Below are 23,904 nucleotides of genomic sequence, written 5' to 3'. Positions count from 1 at the left end.
TACTGACATCTGCACACTCTTAAACATTTCACAACATCAACTCACACTAGTTTAACGAATAATTAATAAGGCAAACCTGAAAAAGGGGAGAGAATTAATCGATCAAACTCGACGATACTTCTCCACTGCCAACTTTATGCATAATGCAGAAACGGCGTGAGTTCTCCCCCTAGTGTTGGACAAGGCACTAGTAATCGATTGCACAATTTATTGGACTAAACTAATTGATCACAGATTAACGAACACTACTTAAATAACATATTTACATTTGATGAACCCTTTTAAATGAATTCAAAATAACTTCTTTCAAAATAAATTCTTTCAATGTTTTTACAGTATTTATGAATTTCTTAATATAATTATACAAACATATTTTCATCCATCACATGTTCACTTTGCTAAGACTGGGTCGGTACTTCTGCAGCGATGTAGGATGATTTTTAAATAATTTTTGAAGTTGTGTGACAGAGTGTGCACTGTGTTTCCTTATAGTTCTTATATTTTTTCTTAAATTTAAAATACATTTTGGTACGACTGTTTTAGTGACTCATGATTTGTTCGTGAGAACGTTTGTATGCAGCTTTCACGCACAAATTTGTGTGTACGCATGCCTAGTGAATGCCCGATCAAGGATCAAATAAATGCTAAATTTTCAAAAGTACATGCTCTTTAAAATACGTGCAAGAGTTTTACACACCGGTCTGTTATTGTGGCGACATGCCCCTAAACATGACGCGGCACAAAACAAAACGTGATTGGTTGCTTTACCTGTCAGTCATATGGCCTCTTGGGCTGGTCTTGGCCATTCAAAGCTGCCAAGGTTCTCAGACCTTCTGCCGTCAGTCTTGAAAATTCACATAAAACATTTCAAAGCCTGAAAACATAATGGTTAAAATCAAGCATTTGTATTTGTATTGTATTTATTTAGAGAGTAGGGGTTGGCACACAAAACAAACAAACAAACCAAAGCACACATATGGCGTGTTTCACATCAAAGTACTGGGCCCATTTGTATGAAAAAAAAAAAAAAAACTTATCAGAAATGCTTTTAAGAATGGTCTTAAAATTTGACTTTAGTGTCAATAAACTTTTCTAAGAGTAGGAGACGTTTATAAAAAAGCTAAAAGCAACTTTCAGTAAAGTCTAAGACTGATTCTTAAGTGTTGACTGAGGGGACACTTAAGTGTTGTGAACTAAGGACTACAATGATGTCAACCCAAAATGGCCGCCCTTGACCTCTGAAACAGCCAATAGTGTAAGCACAATAAAAGCATTTAAGGGAGAAGTCCACTTCCAAAACAAAGATTCACATATTATGTACTGACCCCCTTGTCATCCAAGATGTTCATGTCTTTCTTTCTTCAGTCATCAAGAAATTATGTTTTTTGAGGGAAACATTTCAGGATTTTTCTCTATATAATGGACTGATATGGTGCCCCGATTTTGAACTGCCAAAATGCAGTTTAAATGCGGCTTCAAACAATGCCAAGTGCAGTTCTAAACAAGCCCAGCCAAGGAAAAAGGGTCTTATCTAGCAAAACGATCGGTTATGTTTATTAAAAATACTATTCTAATACTTTTTAATCTCAAACGCTCGTCTTGTCTTGCTCTCCCTGAACTCTGTGTATTCTGGTTTAAGACAGTTAGGGTATGTCTAAAAACTCCAATTGTATTTTCTCCCTCAACTTCAAAAATGATTTCAAAATCATCCTACATCGCTGCAGAAGTACCAACCCAGTCTATGCAAAGTGAACATGCAAAGAAGATCAACCTAACTTTCATGAACCAGAAAAAAACAGTCCAGGCAGAGGTTTGACCTTAAAAAGTATATAAATTGTATTATTTTTATGAAAATAATCAATCTTTTCCCTCGATAAGACCCTTTTTTCTCGGCTGGGATTGTTTACAATCGAATTAGGGATTGTTTGAAGCCACATTTAAACTGCATTTTGGAAGTTCATAATCGGGGCACCATCAGGGTTCGAAATTAACTTTTTTGATCACCAGCCAAAGTGGCTGGTAACTTTCTGAAGTTACCAGCCAATCAGAATTTCCATTAGACAAATTTTTACGTGGTGAAAATAAGAGATTATAAATGCCACTGTTACTGCCTACAGAGTATATTTACTTTTCAGTGAGGTTTTAAAAAAAAAAAAAAATCAAACCTAACATTTCCTCTGTCATAGCATGTAAGTCACTCTATCATTTTAAATGCACTGATTCTGAACATGTAAATAAAATGGTCGATTACTCACACATCCATGCGAAGTCGGTAAAAGGTCTGCCCTTTTTTGCGATGGCATGGGCATTTCTAAAAAGAAGCTGCATCTTCTCCAACTCCAAAGTCTTCAGTGAAGTGAGGCTTCTCCCCGCAACACTGTCTTCAACGGGAACCGTCTTAGCAGTTTTTATTTGAAGGCTCTCCTGGTGACTTCGAGCTTTCTCGTGGTCCTTTACTGCCTCGATTTTAAAATTACTGGTCCCCACCACGAAACTGTTAGTTTTATTTTTTTCTTTTGTGTACTCACAGCAAATCTGACAAAACATGACCGCATTTTTACTATCAAACACTAGCAAATGACGACCTGTCTGCCATTTACAATTAAACTTCTCTTTGTTTCGCACGCGCTGTCAACATTTTCATCTTCTGCCTCCTTCCTCTTCTCACCTCTTCCCACCTCTTCCTGATCCTGACTTTTAACTACTTGCAAATGAAAGCAGTTAGCAACACTGATCCAAGTTTTTTTTTTTTTTTTTTTTTTAATATCTTGATGGTTTAAGTGAAATTTGAGGTCATTAAAACTCTCCACAAATCACTTTTGGCCACTGTTGTGTTTGGTGGGGTTAGTGTCACAATATTTAAGATGCTGCTTACTCTGTCATCACTGGTGCACTGCTACATTTTTCCAATTTTCCAGTGAAAAAAAAAAAAAAATTACTACTTTTATTTCTGCAGTTAGAGCATTGATTTGTACTAGTATCATATAAATAAGAACTAGTATATAATGAATAAATACTAGTACGAAATAATTAAGAACTAGTATCTATTTAATAGATAAGAGTATCTAATAAATAAGTACTAGTATCTAATGATTAAGTACTAGTATCTAATAATAGGTACTAGTATCTAAAAGATAAGTACCAAATAGTACCAAATGTTTAACTACTAGTACATAAAAAATATGTACTAGTCACAACTGGAATACATACTAGTCAAAACTGAAAAGTTGATATCTCAATGAGAGAGATCACATAGAAATCAATGGTAAAATTTAAAATTTGTTACTAGTAACAACAGAATAGTTACTAGTCACTATTGAAATAAGTACTAGTTTCTAATAAATAAGTACTAGTATCTATTTATTAGATACTAGTATCTAACGAATAAGTACTAGTATCTATTAAATAGATACTTGTATCTACTGAATAAGTACTAGTATGTATTAATTAAGTACTAGTATCTAATGAATAAGTATTTATATTAAGTCATGGTAAGTCATGAATCTGGTTGGTGACTTTCGGTCCGCTCACCACCAGATGTCGCTCTCGTTCCGTCACTTCGCACAGACTGTTGCATTGCACTCCGGACTATGTATCCCGTCACCCATCGCGCTGATAGCGTCAGTACCTGTGGCCAATCAGGCGCCCTATATAAGCCCCGGACTTTCCCCCTGTGACGCACGGAGTATTGTGGTGTTTACATGGTTTTGCGTACGTTCCCTAGTTTCTCTAGTTTCCTGAGTTCCCTGTGTTTAGCTTTTCTCACCTGGCCATCTCGTTTCGTCTGTCTCGCCACCTGCCTTTGGACTTCTCGCTTGTTGTCTGGATTATCCCTTTGCCTTTCCCCCCCTTCGGATTACGTTCACCGTTCATTGACCCATGCTTGCTACACGGACTATCCCCACGTCTCGCCCCATACATACCTGTTTACTATTGTTTCGACCCTGCCTGTTTTCACCATGTCTCTGTCTTGTCCCTTGAATAAAAGCTTGCGTATGGATCCGCTCGCCTCTCGTCTCTCTCCTACCATTACAGTACTAGTATCTAATAAATAACTACTAGTGTCTATTTAATAGGTACTAGTATCTAATGAATGAGTACTGGTATCTAATAAATAAGTACTAGTATCTTTTAAAAATGGTACTAGTAGCTAAACAACAAGCACCAGTAGCTAAAGAATAAGCACTAGTAGCTAATGAGTAAGTACTAGTACTTAATAGAAAAGATGCTAGTATCTAAAAAATAAGTACTAGTAGCATTAAAGTAGTTACTAGTATGGCTTTTAGATTAAATGTTAAAACGGCTTGCCATACTCCTCCTCTTTGTTGGCTTCTTGTTACTCCTAACTAGGTTAGGAGACCTAGTCTTAACACTTAGAAACCTTTATATATCACTCTTCTTCTTAAGTCTAGGAATAAGAGCAGGGGCGATTCTAGGATTTTCATTTTAGGGGGGCTGAGCCCCCAGTGAGGGTATATATAATAAAAATGTTTGACTAATAGGGGTGGTATACTATATTGCAATATTCCACTGTATTGTATAGATAGGTATAACATTTGATTACTGAATAAGCCAAATATAAGTCTTTCTGATTTCACACACATGCCTGTTTACTGTACAAATACAAAATTTTACTGTTTGCATTTCTAGTACAAGCCTCTTTCTTTAGCTGAAGTATGCAAACCTCTTTGCCACATGCACTAGAAACTATTGAAAGTCAAATTTTCAAATGAAAATGGCAACATGATTGTTTTATAAAGTATGGGTTTATGTACTTTGTTTTTGCTGGAGGAAACAGCTGTGGTGTGATGAGGGGTGAACACAGCGAAAACGTAGGCTACAGTAGATGGGGAACCGATTGCTCCCCCGTGATATTTTATATACTGTATTTAAACTGCACAGATTCAGATATTATAACAATCTATCAATAAACACAAACCTTGTCCATTGTTTTTAAAAAAAATGTGTGAGCTGTGACTGAATCAACGTCCAAAAGTAAGTGTTAGGCCATGTAAACTTGTTAGCACATCCTGCCTTGATGTAGGTGAGACTTTTGTGTTTTTTTTATTCACACGTAGTTCAAAGCCAGTGAAACATTATTAGAGTTTGTCTCAACACTTTATTTAAGGCAAACTATTCCAAAGTAAATAGGTCATTAATAACTGAGCACAAAATATTCATTAAGAAAAAAATGCAACTAAATGCTTACATGCTGTTATAATAATGTCAAAGAGCGGCATCAAACACATGAAACTGTCATGGCAACCAGGTTCCACAGTAATTTCCTGTAAAAGCAGCTCTGAATCTTTTTTTTGCTGCAATAACATAGCAATAAACACGACTGGCTGAAAATGCATTACAAACACATTTACACAATCTTTTACAAAGTATGCTATTAAGTAACGTGAAATTCAGGAGTCAGGACACTGTTTGAAAACTACACAAACATTTCAGTAAATCCAGAAAACGCCAGGTCACACCTTGTGAAACAGCGACGTCTGATCACCCTATTCAGGATCTATCAATTGAAGCTGCGGTAGGTCCTTATCTTCGCTGTTGTGAGTGCTTTTTACTGCGATCAGCAAAAAATATGCCTAAGAATACTGAGAAAAAAACAGAATCTCAATATGTTTAAAATAACTTAACCAACACTGCACATTTAATATTAATATATCCAACTCACCTATGAACCCAAATACCAGAAAAACATTGATCAGACCAAATATGACAGTGGCAGTCTTCCACAATGTTAGCTCTGTAGGCTGCACTACTATGGTGTGATTTGGACACACTGTAGTTGGGACTCTAAAGAAAATACATTAAACTACATTCATATACTAATATTTGTATATATTTGTAAGCAACATAAGTGATTTTATGAGCAGTGTATTCTTACAAAGCAATAAGTGATATATCACTCACCAGTGATTGGTGTGGTCTGGTCTAGTCTGGTGCCGTTGCTGAATTGTGCAGTGCTGTCTATGTTCATACAGTAATAAACTCCTAACTCATCAATACTGACATCTTTTATGAACAGATTATGTTTAGACTGCACTGAATATTTTTGTTTGAATCTATTGTTGAAGTAAAATGTTAATTGTGGGTTTGAAAAGGAGTGTAACTGGAGGATCTGGTAAATTGAGTAACAACCATGTCACCTCCTTTAAGTCAAGACCACAGTTTATGGTCACATTTTAACCAAAATCTGTTAGCTGATTTGTTAAAATCTCTTCAACCTGACAGCTTGCAAGTAGATCTGTGAGAAAAATAATTAGGAGTATTTCATTTAAAATTACTCTGCTGTTAACCATCAAATATATTCTGTATATAAAAAGATTTTCGTAATAAACTCACAGAGCTGAAGCTATAAGATCTTCAACATGATGCAGTCTTGATTCACACTTCTCTTGAGATGAAACCTAGTGATGAAACCTTTAAGACAGATCTTTTAGCCACAACAAGCAGAGGAAGTCAAAGACAGCAGTTTAAAAATAACCATTCCTAGCAGCATGACTCTCTAAAAAACCTGTACACTGCCCAGGAACAGGTGATGAAATGTTCTTTAATCAGTTTAGTGTCGATATGTAACATTTAGGTTCTCATATTTACACCATCGGTTTAGTTAACCATCAGAAAATTCTACCTTGTGGGACCTGCTTTAGCCCTATATGGCCCAAAATACAGGGCTCTAATACCCCTTTTCCACCAAGGCAGTTTGAGTTCTGGTTCAGAGCCTTGTGTTGGGTGTTGTCTTTCAACACCCAAAGCACCAGCTCAGAACCAGGAAAAGGGGTTCATAAGTAGCACCAAAATTTTGCTGGTCTAGAAGTAAAAACTGCTTGCATCAGGGGCTGGGGGTAGGGTTACCATAACCAACAAGACAAACAGAAACTTTTGACTGACATTTTTGAACACGTTGGATTCACCATGTTTGGATGCCGATGTAGGTTCGCAAAGCCATGAACATCAATAGCAATGCAAATGTCCACCATTGTTGATATTAGGCTTGTTTGGGAAGTGTTGTGGCAATGAAGTACCCCAAAAACAATTCAACAGCTTAAAGAGACGTCTTCTCTCTAGTCGCACTTGCTGTGCTTTGGTGTTGTGCGCTGGTTGGTCTGTGCGGTGCTGATACATCTTGAGCAAGCCTGGAGTTTGTGTTTGACGCTGCCACACTAGCATTACTGAAAAAATTAGACGTATTCAGTGATGCAAGACCTGGTTCTGTGGTGGCTTTCTAGCCCAGGGATAGGCAATGTCAGTGCCAGGGATAGGGCTGGAGTGCCACTGTCCTGAACAAGCCTAATGAATGTCTTCAGAATTATTAGGGCTACAGGCAAATGAGGTTGTTCTGGAGGACATCGGCACTCCAGGACCACTGTTGCCTATCCCTGTTCTAGCCCATGGAAAGTCAAAACGATTCTTAAAAGACTCACTAGCCAAACCAACCAAAGGGGTATAATAGAATGAGATAATGACAAGAACGGACCACCTCCTACTCATAAGATTGCAAAACTGATATCTGAGGACACCTATAAAATCACCCCACAAAAGAGAGCATATATCCCTGCTTCAAGTCCTAGGAACAGTTGTGGAGGGGGTAAATGAAACAGTGGGATTCTTGTGAGTTGCCCATCACAGGAGCGTCGTAACAGGGGGAAGGTTAGAATGATTCCAAGGGCCCAGCAAGGGAGAGGGGTCCCGGAACACGATTTTTACAGAGGGGGATGATTCAGGTCTATTTACCCTGCATGAAAGGTGCTAAAAACCTCACCCAGGCTATAAACCCTAAGGGAGTCGCAGGGGACCTTAGGCCCTACTTAAAGACTCCAATGTAATTGGGGGAGAGCAGCTCATACCCTGCCTTGAGTAAAGACTAAAGACCTGTTATAGCTAGAGCAGGGGTGGTGAACTCCAGTCCTAGAGAGCCACTGCCCTGCCCAGTTCCCCTTCAGGAACTCAAGCTGCGTCCGAAAACGCTAGAGGAACGCCTTTGGTGGAACCACGCTCTGAACACATGTGTAATCTGGCCAATCAAAAGGCGGAACGTCACGGGCAGATGACGTCATCGACCAGTAAGCATAAAAGCATGTGTGACGCAGCCGGCGTCAGCTTCTGTCTTTCAGTGGAGCGCTCTATGTGTGTCTTGTCACCCTGTTTTTTCGTGCAAGTTTTAGCACAACTTTTATTTGAGAGTGATGTCTGGTAAAAAGATTATGAAAAAGGCAAAAGATAAGAGTGGCGAGAGCAGATCACGCTACAGACTGTGTGTTCCTCCCTGCAAATGCTACATCACTAGTGGGGATGCACACAGCCTGTGCGTGGTCTGCTTGGGAGCGGAGCACGCTGTGTCAGCCCTCGGGGTGGTGAAGCAGATTTGGAAAGTGTTCGGTCCAGCTCAAGTGGATCTCTTTGCCACGAGGGAGAATGCTCAATGTCCCCTCTGGTACTCTCTAGCTCATCCAGCTCCCCTAGTATGTCTAGTATGTCTCTTACCAGACATACTAGAAACTTCCCCGGTAGGTATGTCGAGGCAAGTTGGAGCTACACTCTGCAGGACACTGACCCTCCAGGAAGGAGTTTGGGCACCCCTTGATGTAGAGGGAATATATACTGCCCTATCAAACTCTGGGTACTACGCTTAACCTGATTAGAGGGAGCAAGTGACAAGGTGCAACAATGAGAGTGGTTTAGTTTCTTGTTTTAATTCTGAAACAAATGCTACTCAATCCCCATAAAACTGTCAAGGAATTCTAGTCACCATGAGCCTGTGATGAGGTGAGGTGAACTAATCTAAACCTCCTTAACCTCCTTCATCTCAAAACTCCATGTTTGACAGTGCAAAGTCTGGGCTTTAGCTGCTGGACCTGTGTATTTCAGACTGTAAACTCTCATAACCTCATCAACAGCCCCGGAGGCTTGTGCCCTCTAGAGCAGGGATGGGCAACTTTGGTCCTGGAGGGCCACTGTCCTACAGATGGTGCGTTCAAAACAGGATATATCATCCTCCTAAGGGCACTTGGGAGTGAAAACAATCATGGCCACCATATTGAAGGGTTGTTCCAAACCGAAGTGTTTAAAACTGGCCACTTCAAAGGGCCTTTCGGAATGAAAGATTTTGAAGGGTACAACGGATGGACACTTCGTCCCCCATGATTTTTTGTTCAGATTCTTTGCATGATGACAGCATCTCCAAATAGGGATAGGATGATAATTGTTAATTAAAACAAGCATATAATTAAAGGAACATTTAAAGTCGGGATAACCTCAAATAAATCAGCCCGATCTCACAGCAATTCATACATATTTTTAGGTGGCTAATTAGTACGAATTCGTACGACCTCACTTGTACAAATTCATACGATTCATACAGCGCTATAGTGGCTGCAGTGTGTCACATGACAATCATGACGCGTCGCTATGGAAACAATAAAGGGAACGTTCTAAAATAACGGTCGCCTGAAAAAACTCACTCTGGGGGGTCAGATAGAATATTTTAAACTCACCAGTGAAAGGGTTAAAAAAGTTGCTATATGAAGTAGATCATACATGATTGATTGATGATTACTCCACCCCAAAATGAAAATTTTGTCAGTAATCACTTACCCCCATGTTGTTACAAACCCGTAAAAGCTCCGTTCCTCTTCGGAACACAAATTAAGATATTTTTGATGCATTCTGACAGCTCTTTGACACTCCCATAGACAGCAGTGTAGTTAACACGATCAGCGTCCAGAAGTGGTAAATACATACATGATTTTAATACATAGGTATTATGATAAAAGCACATTTTAGTTTATAGTGTCTCAAAATAGCACAGCTGAGTACACTAGAGACCCAGCTAACAATTTTTGGTTCCCAGAACGTTCTGGGAACGTTAGGTTTTGGTTCCCAGAATGTTCCCAGAACGTTATCAAGAACGTTCCCTATTGGTTAGCCAGGAAAGTTTTCTTAACGTAAATAGAACGTTCCCTGCAGGTTAGGGGAACGTTCTGGGAACGTTCCCGCAACGTTCTGAGCACGTTCCCAGAACGTTCCCCTAACCTGCAGGGAACGTTCTATTTACGTTAAGAAAACTTTCCTGGCTAACCAATAGGGAACGTTCTATTTATGTTCCCAGAACGTTCTCCTAACCTCTTCACTCCGATACCGCTGCCGTATGTCAGCACTCCCGCGTCCCGTAGTAAGCAGCATGGAAGACAGACGGATGTGGACCTCAATAATCACTACTACAAACCATGTCTTGTTTTAAACTATTGTTTAATCCTTACAGATATTTAGAGCACATTTAGCCACCATAAAATGACATTAAATTATCCTTTAATATCCTAGATTTGTTTTATTCGTTAATATATAAGATTAGAAGTACCATAACCCAGATTTTGTTTATTAAAGCACCAAATAACACTGACTTCAACAAAATATTGGATTTTAAAAATGTGAATTTTATTTTTACAGACATTGAAAACGAATAACATTTATTTGACTTTACTTAGAATAATATTACATTCGTTTCTTACCACTGAATTAACGACGATGTGCTTCTCTCTTTTGGTCAGTACACAAAATCTTCTCTGTTAACATCATGTTCTCTTCAATTGGACGTGTCAAATTTCCCTGAAATCACAATATTTACTCTCGTATATATATATTAATTATAAGTAATTATTCATTAAAGCGATCAATCAACGAATGTTAGTCAGTAAAACGAAATGACCGTTAATTTTTAAATTACGCGGGTGCGCGGTTTTCTGTGGAAGGCAGGATTGAGCGCGTGCTAGAGAAGAGCGTGCAGATCAGAGGCGCGCAGAAAAGAAATATACAAACAAACCCAGTGTTAATGATATGATTTTCTGACTACGCTTAAACTTGGCTTAATTGGAATTATATTATAATTATAATTCGATTTGACCACGATGTTCTTGAGATTATCTTACTAAAGGATAATTTTTAGTACATTAAGTACAAAATTAGTGTGTGAAAACAGAGCACTAAAGATTATGGAACTGCACATTTTTTCACCTGGTGTAGTTGGTGTTACACAATGTATGGTCATACACTGACTACATTACTTGACCACCGCGGCACCGCCTTCACTGACGTTTAGCATTTTTATAGAAATAAAAATCATTTAGTTTAGTTGGAAAACATACGCTACAATTCTAAACTGAGAGCATCTGTACCAACGTGATCTCATGATAATTCGTATGTATTTTACGTAAAAAAGTGGTTCTATAAAACGTACATTTACTTATGTTTTTCCAGACACTAAAACGTACTATGCTGACGTATTTACAGCATCTAAATTTACAAATACTTATGTATTGACGACACCTAAAAACGAATCCTTATGAATATTAAAATCGTGGTATTAATTTCATTAGTATTATTGTTTTTAGTTGTCATATCAATGGCATTATGTTTTCAGTTGCATTATTAAATTTTTTAATCGTTTACATTATAACATTCTGTTCTGTTCTGTTTTGTCTGATTTCTGCTGCCAGCTCCTTTCCAAAATGCATGGTGTTAAACAAGACTACACTTTAAAACCTTAAAATAAATAACATTTATGCAATCGTTTAACCTTTCATGTAATATTTGCTTTGTTTGCCGTGGTGGGACACAAAGGGCGTTTTCTCCGACATGCTGTGACTAACAATAGAACCATACAATAGACCAAAACGCAACATAATTACAAAATTAAGTAATTTTATTTGTGCGCTGTACTCCAAATCTTCAGAATCCATACGATTGCGAGGAACAGACCCAAATTCAAGCGTTTACCCGGCGATCTTCATCTCCATCCCGAGCAGCGAGTCCAGCGACCGTAGGCAACAGCAATAAACCCGCGCTTAAGTGCATTTTACAAACTCAGATACTGCCGCATCAAGAAACGACAGGTTTTCTGGTGAGATGTGTTTGAATGATGCGCGCGCGCCTTCGCGGAATGAATAGGGAAATATTCTGGATAATATGTTCAGCGATTAACAATTTAAATTCTGCTCTGCACCTCACAAACATACAAACATACTGTATTCAGCCAGAGAAGACTGCGGCTGCAACGCAGCGTCAGTTGGACTGCAAATTTGGTCAGTTACGTTTTATATCCTTTTATATTAGCTATAAAATAGGTAGGTTTGGGGGTAGGCTAAGGGGGCTAAAATTCTAAATCGATCATTGATCAAACAGAAAAAAAGGGTAAGGAGACGTGACTGACAGACCATGCTTGAGGATTTGTTGCTTAATGCTCATCAACGACAAACATTCTTTACACAGAGTGCGCGTTAATCACAAAAGCAAAAGTGAAAGTAAACAGCGCAAACGCGATTTCAATACCCTGAGTATTGATAGCGCGAAAACTATATACAATATTAAAATGTTTCGAGGTGTGAGCGGTCAGGGAAAAAAAAAAAAAATAAAATCTAGCAAACTGAATATCGCTCCAATTTGTGATTGGCTGTTACGCTATCTAGTGCGGGGCCAGGGTGGGCCAATCTTCTGACTGGCCTGGCCCCCGTGGAGCCGGGCCTGCTCAATATACGTTCCAAAATAGCATAGGGTAATGCGGAGGAGAAATGTTGAATAAAGTCGTTATTTTAATTTTCTTTGCGTACAAAAAGTGTTTTCGTAGCTTCGTAAAATTACGGTTGAACACCTGATGACACATGGATTATTTTACCGATCTCTTCTTGCTACGTTTCTGGACGTTGATCGTGTTAATTACATTGCTGGCAGGGTCAGAGAGGTCAGAATGCATTATCTTAATTTGTGTTCCGAAGAGGAATGAAGCTATTACGGGTTTGGAACGACATGGGGGTAAATGATTAATGACACCTTTTTTTTTTTAATTTGGGGTGGAGTAACCCTTTAATCAAGCCTAAAACTACATTTGTTTATTTATTTACAGAGACCATATGCATTTAGCCTACTGTAGATTTTGATAAATTAAAATAATAATAATAATAATAATAATAATAATAATAATAATGTAACATATATAAATAATACACACACACACACACACACACACACACACACACACACACACAGAGAGAGAGGTAGAGTGAGATCAGCTGCTCAGTTGGAGACTGTTTACCAGTTAGCTGAGCCAGAAGATTCAACATCATTGGAAAAATAAATTAATAAAAAATAAATTTATATCTAAACTGAGACAAAATTAGTCTTCGATAATCTCTAAATGAACATCCAAATGCAGTAACTAAGAAAAGATAATCATTGTATTTTGAAACAGTTATCAGCAGCAAGAGTTTTAAAACCATGTTTAAAAATATGCCTAGACAGCCATCTAGTGGTTATACTATATATGACATTTGATATTATTTATTTATTTTAACCAGTACTAATCTGCATACTTTTTACCGTACACATACTGCGTTAATTTAAAAATAATTCACAGTGTGTGTGTGTGTGTGTGTGTGTTTAATAAGGAATGTATTATTACATGTATTATTATTTCATTACTAGAATAGAATTATTCATCATGACATCATCATTCAAGAAGTCCAAAAACTGTTGGCAATTTAACCTCTTTAATATGCTGTCATCAGGTAGACAAAGGTTGGTGTGAATTGCATGATTGCTCTATGGGAATGCTGAAATAAATAAATTAAATTAAATAAATAAATCACACACACAAAGGGAAGAATATATAAAACTTTGGTAACACTTTACCATACGATTTCATTTGCTAAACTTTTAAGAGTTCATTTGCAAAAACAGATAACATTTTTTTCATTGTGCATTCCAATTAATCTCAGACTGCAGTTGGGTTATTTTAATTAAGTTAATATAACTTTAAAAAATACAGCTAACTAACACAATAAAAATGTGATTACATAATTTCAAAAAAGAACGTGATTTTTGAAAACTTAAAAAAAAAAAAAAAAAACAAAAAAAAAAAAAAAAACAAAAAAAAAAAGAGATATATACATATTTTATATCATATTAGTAAACATGAATAATAGTGATATAGCATTTATAAATGTTAGTTAATATTAAGTTAAAAATTTACCAATACATTATTAATTAAAATTTAAAGCTGTATCTGTTAACATTAGTTAATGCGCTGTGAACTAACATGAGCATGAACATTTTTATTGCCTAAAATTAACAAAGATTAATAAATTAATAAATGCTGTGAAACTAATACATTGTTTACTGTTAGTTCATGTTAATTAAAATTCTGAATGAATATTGCAGAATGTTCCAGAGCATGCATTTTTCACAAAACCCTAAACAGTCAGCTTCCTGTTGGGTGGAGCCTATGACATGCAGTGCAAAAGTTGTTGGGCTTAATGAGATGTGTGTGGTTGGTTTGCATGTGCAGTTTGTGAGTCCATTTTGTCCAACTGTCAACTTGAACCTTGCAGTCTGATGTCTATTTTGCTCTAAACAGAACAGCTGTAATGTGAAATGTAGGTTTTATTAGAGATTTCTAAAGAATAGGTGACTATAACATTTACATAATTTTGAAACCCCAGGTGATAATGTTGTAAATGTTCAGTTTCCTGTACAGTATGACCGTTTCACTTCATAAGAACTCAATATATAAACAGGTATTAATCGGGTATTAATTTTGTGTTAATTTTGTGTTCCCACTATATGCTATATATATATATATATATATATATATTTTTTTTTTTTTTTTGGACTGGTAGCTGCTGCCCTTTTTATTGATCACCGAAGACCATGATTTTAGCTAAAAAAAGAAAACTCTTTACTATTCTACTGTAAAACAAAGTCACCTACATACACCTATACCTACTATATATTATTTTTGGGTAACTCATGCTTTTAAGTGGCTAAAGCTGGTAACTGGAAGGCAGGCTAGTTGGTTAGAGTCCTACACTGAGAAAGTCAAAAACCATCATCTGTGTGGTAAAACACAACCATTCCATACTGTTGGTGTAACCTTTGATAAAAATCAGTGTATGCAAACTAATTAGTAATGTACTGGACTTGCAAAGATGATTTAGGTCAAAAATAAAGAATTAAAAAGTAATGTATTATTATTATTATTTTACATTATATTTGTATACTAACACCCAGAATGTAAGGTGCAGCAGTCCTTAAGCAAAATGTGAACACAATCAGTTTGCACAGTAGTATTGTGTACTAAATAATAATTGCTAAAATATTAAGATATGTAAATATTGCATTTTAAAGATTGTTTTCTATTACAGATAAAATAACAGAGCTTAATTAAAAACAAAAAACAACAACAACAACACGGCTACACGCCTGTGTGCGTTCACGCGATAGGACGTGCCATCCTGTCTAAGAACATCAAGCGATTTCTGTGCTGATAGCAACAAAAGTTTTGACACATCTAACGGCTAAGGAATATGACTCTCACTTTAATTTTGCTGCGTTTATGGCATTTGAATGGTAAGTATCTAAGGTTTTTTTGTTGTTGTTGTTGTTGTTGTTTATGTATTTCTTGCAGTACGAGTAAAATAACATTTTGTAAACTCGCATCAATACCTCTTTGACTTTGAATGATAATATTAATCTGGAAATTTGTGCTTGCTTTTATTTTCATTTACTTTAATTTCTCTTCATCCTCTGATATTTTCCAGTTCTTCTTCCCGTTCCTGTCATTATCAGAAACTCTTCACAATGTTCTTCATCATCTGAAAGTTCATCAGTGTCTAAATGTTCATTGCTGTGTTCAGTGCTGAATGTGAGTGATGTGACTCTCTCCTGGTACAAAGGAAACAGTTTAATCTCCAGCATCAGTGTGTCTGATCTCAGCATCAGTCTCTCTTTACCTCTGGAGGTTGAATATCAGAATAAAAACACCTACAGCTGTGTGATCAACAACAACATCAGGAACCAGACCAAACATCTGGACATCAGTCAACTCTGTCAGCAATGTGCAGGTACATCAGTAATGATTTTAGTTTAAGCCACCTACTTTCTGTAAAGCAGTATTTTATGATTTATTTTATGATTTCTGTCTTATTTGCCGATTGTTTTTTTTTTTTTTACTTCATTTAACAATGATTCATTTTATTTTTGTAATTTAGATTTTGTTCCCATTCAGACTGTTACACTGGTGTTTGGTCTGATCAGTGTTGTTCTAGTTATTGGGATAATAGGTGAGTTACAGTTAAATGTAGCATGACTCCATATGTAAAACATGATATACACTTTGTAAACATATCATAATGCTCTTTTCCCATAAGTACATTAAGTTGTTTTTAATCTTCTTAATTCATGTATTCTTAGGCCTGTTAAAGGTTTTTGGTGATGGAAGTAAGAAACACCCACAACGACTTGAAGATACAGACCTACAGCAGCTTCTTATGAGCCTTGAACAACCTGAAGACTCAACACTTACAGTGATACATTATGTGCAAGTGTGATTCATATGAGTTGTATTCATTTCCAAATAATACTATATTATAGTAAATGACTGGAGTTCATTGTTTTACATATAGTTTACAAATACAGTGCATTGTATACATTTATGCATTTATAATTGTACAGAATTTTATACTACTAAGTAAAAAGTCAAGGTGCTATACCAAAAAAGACCACTTGGAGACACTAAGAGGCTACTTTATCTATAAGACAGACCTCTTCAACTCCAAAGATGAGCTTTGCATTTTGGAGGAAAATTGAAATCAATGGTAAAGCAAGATATTGTGCTAAATAGTAAGAGGAAGATGAGGGCGAGAAACAACAGGGACAGAACATTATTCATGCCTGTTATGGGGCCAGCTGCCACATTTTACACTGCCTATGTTCAAGTATAATATCACAGTCTGGATTTTTTATAGCTGACAGATGTGGGTTTATTGTAATACAGTTTTGGCTTTCTAATACAAACAATCTCTTACCAACACAAACACTGTCTGGAGGAAATTCAAAAAGTGTTGCAATCCCAGCTCTCCTCTAACAGGGTAAAAATACTTTGCTTCTGTCCACCGCTGGAAAGATGTAGTCACTAAATGCATGTTCTGCCAATGCAATAATAAATGATCCATAGTTTAACCCACATAGACACATGGTGAGAAGGTAATGCAACTAGATGCCTTTGGTTTAGATATGAAAAATTGTAATAACCATTAAGGCACTATCATAACATGCCCCAAAGGCATCATATTGTTAATGCATGCATTTATACACACAAACACACAATACAATCCACATATATGCAGATGTCATTTTGTAACTTTATGTTTTTATTTATTTGTTTATTTGCAAGCTTTTCATAGATGTAATTCGACAACAGTATTTAAATATTAAGTAACATATAATGGCTAAATGGCTAATTAAAGCCACTCTTTATCAAAGAGCTACACATAACAGAAGTGTTTACACTCCACAGTGATTGCGACCCATATAAAGAAATAGTCTTGTTTAAACATGTTATGTTAGTAGTACATAAAGTACAGTCTGTATGTGATAATACTGAGAAAAATACTGAACAATGCCTGTGTTGATTCCTGAGTATTGCGGCCAGAAATCAAATTTCAGCCTGAGACTCATGATCTCAACAGCAATGCATTTATTTATTTTTTTATATATATTTTTTTTTCTATGGAGAATGTCTACTGTAAAAACTGGTTAACTGTAAGTTAATTACAAATGGCTTAATATAACATAATATAATTTACCTCCAGAGGTAAATTTACAGGTTAATGCTCTTAACACCACAAGTTGCGGCTCGTTTCATATTAAAAACATTGACGCTTACCTATAGAAGAGCAATGGCCTGCACACTCTCCTACCTCCAATCACATCCCCTCCTGAAACCTGAGGTCAGTAAGTAAGTAATGCCTCATGGTACCATCACAGAGAGGCCCAAAATCACTTTCCAGAACATTTACATTAACTGCTCCATGCTGGTGGAATGATCTTCCCAAACCCCTAACTGGAATGTTGAATTTTTCAAAACTCTTCACATAGTGAGAACAACAGCAGTCTATGTGGGTTAAATTGTACATTACTTAACAGTGCTTTTGCACAAAAAGCATTCAGTGTCTACGTCTTTCAAATCCCAGACACAACAACCTACAGGCCAAGTTCAAAACCTAACATAAATCAAAACTGAATAAAACAGCTATTTGACAGAAAATGTTGCATAATGCTACCAGTCGTTACTGTTTTTAGATCATTTTTTATGAGGTGACAATCTTTGCTAGTGTTTTGGATGAATGACTTGATCTGAGACACAAAGTATGAAGAGCTAGTTTTAGTGCATTTAAAATGTGAAATTAGCTTATGTGCCAAGCTGAATTTGATGATTAGGAGAACTGTGTGGAGAATTAAAAAAAAAAAAAAAAAAAAACTGACCTAAGTAATGAGAAATAGGTCCTAGCAAGTGCTTTTGTAAAAAAAACAAGCTGACCTAAGTAATGAGAAATAGGTCCTAGCAATTGTAACGAATATACAAGTTGTGCTTTGTTACAGTGCATCACATTAGTCCTGGGGTTGGTTCACATTACAACTATTTCACAGCCTTCTGTATACTTAAATTACAATTAGTAATTACTAGTATTACAAAAAAAAAGTATTAAAAAAAAAAAAAAAAAACCTCATAAAGACCCCCTTGAATAGTTAAACTGTAAAAGTGAGAAGTAAAAAAGCCTAAGAAAATATAATGCAAATACACAGAATGGAAATGATCATTACAAGCATCTCTGGTCTTGGTTTTGTTCCTTCGTTGGGTAGTTGTCTTTCTGGACGCTCTGAAAAATGAAAGAATTATAAAAGTTGGAGGACAAACACAAGAAAAAACATGAGTGCATCCTTTCATATGCAAGAATACAGGTTGAAACATATATATTTTTTTGTCAATCATGTGGTTTTACACACCTTCAATAAGAAGTTCAACAATCCAGTCTTCTGACTCTTTTGACATGATGTAGCACAGGTATTTTCCTGCATCAGTGTGTTGAAGGTTGTTGAGTTTGAGAGAAAAGTTTCCAGTCTTATACTCCTCAGGGAAGGTTTCAGCTCTGTTATTGTACTCTTGATTCTGTCCTTCCACAGAGACTTTACCTTTATTAATCTCATACACATTCAGGTCGTACTTGTTTCTCCAGAGCACTGTGATGTCTTGAATTGTAATTGGAGGTTTTTTAGAAAAACAAGGTAAAACAACAGAGCCTCCAATAAAACCCACAACAGTCTCCTGCAGAGACACTGAAAACAGAGAGAAGATGTGATACAAGAAACAAACTTAGTTTAGGCTTAGCAGGCAAGAGAGGCAGGCACTGATCTATAATAGAGGCAGGACATTGCTTTACAAATAATTGTTTAATTTAGAACTTACCTTCATTTGCCATTAGAAACACAGACAGCAGAGTAAAAAACCTGTGTAAACAGAAACAAATGATTAATTCGACTGAGAAATACAGTTGTCAGGATGTCATGAGATTAAAAATTATTGTCATCATATCACATATTTATCTATTCTTAAAAAAAGTCGCTATATTCCCCTAAAGAATATAAATAACCACATGAATTACTGCAATAAATTCATGCACTAATTGAAATGTCATGCACTGTAAAAAACAATTTGTTGAGTAAACTTAAAATAATTTGTAACCTGGCTGCCTTAAAATTTTAAGTCCAGTCGACTCAAAAACAGTTTATTCAACTTGAAATGTTAAATTATACTAAGTGACAACTTAGATATTTGAGTTGAATCAACTTATAATTTTAAGGCAGCTGGGTTACTTACCCATCAGTTAAGTTTAGCAAACACAAATATCTAAGTTGTTACTTAGTACAACTTAACATTTCAAGTTGACTAAACTTATTTTAGTTGACTGAACTTAAAATTTTAAGGCAGCAGGGTAACAAATTATTTTAAGCTGTATGTATGTATGTATATAAAAATCATCATTTATTGGGTACTCAGTTGTTTTAAATCTATTGCTGTTTTTAAAAATATCTTTAAAAAAAAGTTTATTTTAGATTTTCTTTGTAAATTATAAAGATTTTCATGTCACTGACAAAACAATGTATGGTTCAGTCCATTGGCCAATACTGATTTCAACTACACCTCTACATTTATGATCAGAAAATATTCCTGTGTCCCCCTCTCTCATAGCTACATGGTGTGAGTAGATATTTCCCATCATGTTCAGGTAAATTGTTTACAAAAGTCTGTGTACTGTGTGTAATTTTAAGGAATGTCAGTAACACATTGTCTGGGTGAGAAAAACAAGGGTGGCAAAAAGTCCAAGCAAACAGAATATTTAATAAAAAAAAAAAAAAAAAAACAGGGAAAACAAAAGCTAAATCATTTAGTTTTCATATGTGTACAACAGTTCAGAACTGTGATAGAAACCATGTGCTGATTAGCATCTTTGAGCTAGCCTCAAAAGTATCTAAAATTGTCACTGCTGAAACAGTCACGACCAAAATATTGGTGAAGTTTTGTTAGTGGCATCCATGTTTTTTGGGGTGTTATTCTGTAAAATTGTCACTACCGAAACATGTCAACATTGTTTCAGCAGTGACAAAATGGAACACACAATCCTTTATTTGGAGGAAAATAAACTAAATTTTAGTACAGTTATGTAATTTTAGCGTGTTTTAGTAGTGTTTTAGAATGTGGGTTGAAATTTAGTCGCTACCAAAACGTTACTGTCACTACTGCAAGAAAAATGTACTGTCGTGATCGAAACATGGGATGTTTTTTTTTTTTTTCAAAACTAAAGTATACTGAATCATCAGCTAAGATGTTATGACAGTGTTTACTTCAATGTATATTCAAACTAATGAATCCTTAGTTTTGAAATCAGTATGAGATTTTATGTTAGTTGACATTCCAGGTTTGTGTCGCCATATTTGATTTAGTCTGTGTATGCCTGCATTAATCAATGATTTGGTTTGATTCAAGAGTGAAAATAGACAATCTGTGTATCTTCTAAACTAAATATGTATTGTGTATAGGAAAGGTCATTTACAACACAGTCATCATATTTGGGAGCCCTGGGCATCAGATTATTTGAAAACTGTTAATAAAATCAGAGGAGAACTGGACATCTGGTTTCTCTCGAGGCTCTTTCTAGAAGCATTTCCTCTCAGCTGTTTTCAATTCAATGTACAATGTGGCCATCTAGTGCTCATAACCATCTGTTGCATGTACTGAACTGCCACTGGTTTCACTTTCACTTCAAGAGACACTTTTCAGTATTCAGTAATATTCTAAATAATTTAAACAATCTGCACTGTATAAAGCACTATATAAATAAAGGTGACTCGACTTGTTTTTAATTACTTCTACAGTCATTATGATTGGTCAATCAAAAATGTATTTGAAATTATTTCCAGTATTGTACAAAAGCACCATATTCTAAATTCTAAGGTACCTAATAAAAAGTTTTTTTTTTTTTCGTTTTCCTTTAGCTATAATATAAATGTTCATCCTCTGTAAAATATGTAAAAGTGGACATGAGTTAGCCTATATAAAAAAAAAAAAAAAAAATTACCTCCAGAGATTTCCAGATAAGATTCTTTTGTAGATTGCCATCCTGCTCCTCTTCAGTTCTGTGGAAGTAAAAGCTTGCACATCACTCTTACGAAACAACTAAACTATTCACAAACACAAAGTGACACTCATTTTCAAAAGCTGACCATTCCCAGTAAGACAATCTGTCTATACAGTATGTGGTCATAACGACATTTTATCCAACATTCAGAGCAGTCATGATGAGCTGAAAGGATAGTTCACCCAAAAATGAAAATTAACCCATGATTTGCTCACCCTCAAAACATCATAGGTGCATACGGCTTTCTTCTTTCAGGCCAATTCAATCAATGGTATATAAAAAAATATCCTGGCCTTTCCAAGCTTAATAATGACCGTGAATGGCTGTTGAGATTTTTAAAGCAAAAAAGTGAATTTTCTTTAACTGGCTGCTTCTGTCTAAGCACAGACCTGAGAAAAACTTAATGAAATTACAGTTCATAAACGCTGGACTTGTCTTGTTCAAAAACAACAAATTAAAGTTGTAAATAGTTAAAGAGCACTACCCTGCTGGGAAAAAAAAAAAATAAAAAAAAAAAAACCTTTGCAGATGATTATTCTAATGCTGAAATGTATATTTGTGCAGAATTTCATGTCTGAAATAAGTGTTTAATAGAGTGAAGATGCCAAAGTGGTCAAATCTCATTATAATGATAATATAATTCCAATTTTATAGCTAAAATTAAACCAAGGTTAAGCGTAGTTAGAAAGTCATATCATAAACACTGGGCTTTAATGAATAATTACTTATAATTAATATATATGAAGAGTTCAGATGCAAAAGCCCCTAAATCTATCTGACCTCTTTCTTTAAAAAATGCATTTTCATCAGGCTCAGATAAGGTTTCATGGAACATTGTACACTGATTCTGAGGCTGCTATTTTGCCTGTTTGCAAAAAAGTACTTTAATGTGTCTTTTCTCTATCGTTACTGTGCATCCACAGTATATAAACTTTGGGTTCAGATAACATTAACAAAAACACATTTACTATAGGTTTTAAGGTTTTACAAAACAAGGTTTTAACTTTTTCGACACTCACATGTCATCCGGCTTAAATCTTCCCTCGTGTTCAGAATGACCCTTTCTGCTTGGTGTGAACAGCCAATCGCGCCTTCTTTTGAAATGAATTATGCAGGAGAAAACGTATAGCACAAGATTTCGCACTCACGTCAACTCGACAAGTTTTGTCGAAACGAAAAAGAAAAGAAAAAAGATTTAAGCAAACGATTTATATATGACTGTATGCACGTCTTCCAAAACTTCATTTGCTCGTTTCGCTGCCCATCCATTAAATAAGCCATGACTGGACTCATTGCTCAACAATGCTGTGACGGGAAAAGGGGAAGCATGCGGACTGTTTCCCAGATGAGCGTGTCCCCCTGATATCCCAGGCAGTTACGTCCGTGTTGTTGATGCGTCCCGTAGCAATGCTAATATTGTTAAACAAAGTTATTAATGAGAACTTTAAAAAAGTAATATAGTGATTTCAATAAATGACCCACTACGAAAATACAGTTACTCTGTTATTGATGTACTTTTAGGGAGAAACTCTACGCAGCGCATCAGTTAAAGGCTTTTCTATGTAACAAACACGGATTCAAGTTTTCCTCCCTTGTATTTATCCATATCAGGTTTGTAAATACATAGGGGTTTTATAGTTTGCATCATTAGTCTTGGATGAAAAACACACGGAAAAGAAAACATGACAAGGTCACTGGACTTCTCATAAAATACCAGTATTATGCCACAAATATTTTCTATTTAGCTTAACTAAAATTAACCTTAGATTGATACTTTGTAATACCAGATACCAAATGTGATAAGCTTTATAATGTAGGGGTGCCCAGTCCTGTTCCTGGAGATCTACCTTCCTGCAAAGTTCAGCTCCTCAGGAGCAGTTGACAATTACAAACGGTTGTGTTGGATCAGGGTTAGATGAGAATTCTGCAAGTAGGTGGATCTCCAGGCACAGGAATGGGCAGTCGTGTTATATTGGTTATGTATGATAGATTTTGAACTGTATTATTTTTATTGCAGGTTTTCTGGGATTCCAGTTGAAGACACCAGTGACACCAGGTGTTGGCCTGGACAGATGTACCTACAGTAAACCACACCAATCTCTCCGCTTTTGCATGAATGGCTGATTGCTAACTTCTAAAACATTTTCTTGATGACTTTACTGATATATTCTCTACAAATACAAATTCCACTGTCACAGGTGCTCAGTTTTGCTACAATAATGAGAGAAAGAAACAAAACACAAGTTTGCAACTTCTAAAACATTTTCTTGATGACTTTACTGATATACCACATACATACATAGATATACTGTATGCGAATAAAACAAAGGGACATAAACAACTTATTAAAACGTATGATTATACATCT

The 23,904-nt window shown here is 35.9% G+C and overlaps 1 protein-coding gene and 1 long non-coding RNA gene across 2 annotated transcripts; one reads left to right on the top strand and one right to left on the bottom strand.

The window, feature by feature from the left end:
- Nucleotides 1–18,079: 18,079 nt before the first annotated feature.
- On the top strand, nucleotides 18,080–18,653 carry LOC127154138 (uncharacterized). The gene is made up of 2 exons (XR_007825449.1): nucleotides 18,080–18,342; nucleotides 18,398–18,653. It is a non-coding gene; the product is annotated as an uncharacterized LOC127154138 (long non-coding RNA).
- Nucleotides 18,374–22,787, bottom strand: LOC127154129 (V-set domain-containing T-cell activation inhibitor 1). Its single transcript, XM_051095544.1, has 5 exons — nucleotides 22,556–22,787; nucleotides 21,477–21,534; nucleotides 19,307–19,347; nucleotides 18,847–19,176; nucleotides 18,374–18,719 (listed from the first exon to the last, which is right to left on the bottom strand). The coding sequence occupies exons 2-5, from the start codon at nucleotides 21,515–21,517 to the stop codon at nucleotides 18,619–18,621; spliced, it is 513 nt and encodes a 170-aa protein (XP_050951501.1). The 5' UTR covers nucleotides 21,518–21,534; nucleotides 22,556–22,787; the 3' UTR covers nucleotides 18,374–18,618.
- Nucleotides 22,788–23,904: the final 1,117 nt, after the last annotated feature.

The sequence above is a fragment of the Labeo rohita genome, chromosome 22 (assembly GCF_022985175.1).
Source record: "Labeo rohita strain BAU-BD-2019 chromosome 22, IGBB_LRoh.1.0, whole genome shotgun sequence".
In the NCBI taxonomy this organism is placed as follows: Eukaryota; Metazoa; Chordata; class Actinopteri; order Cypriniformes; family Cyprinidae; genus Labeo; species Labeo rohita.
The sequence above is the reverse complement of the archived record's forward strand: the minus strand, read 5'-3'. Positions and strand labels throughout refer to the sequence as shown.

Coding starts and splice junctions, on each gene's coding strand:
- LOC127154129 (XM_051095544.1), bottom strand. CDS start 21,517: ATGGCAATCTACAAAAGAATCTTATCTGGAAATCTCTGGAG. Junction 19,177..19,306: donor GTTTCTAATGGCAAATGAAG/GTAAGTTCTAAA, acceptor CTCTGTTTTCAG/TGTCTCTGCAGGAGACTGTT. Junction 18,720..18,846: donor TGTTGAACTTCTTATTGAAG/GTGTGTAAAACC, acceptor TTCATTTTTCAG/AGCGTCCAGAAAGACAACTA.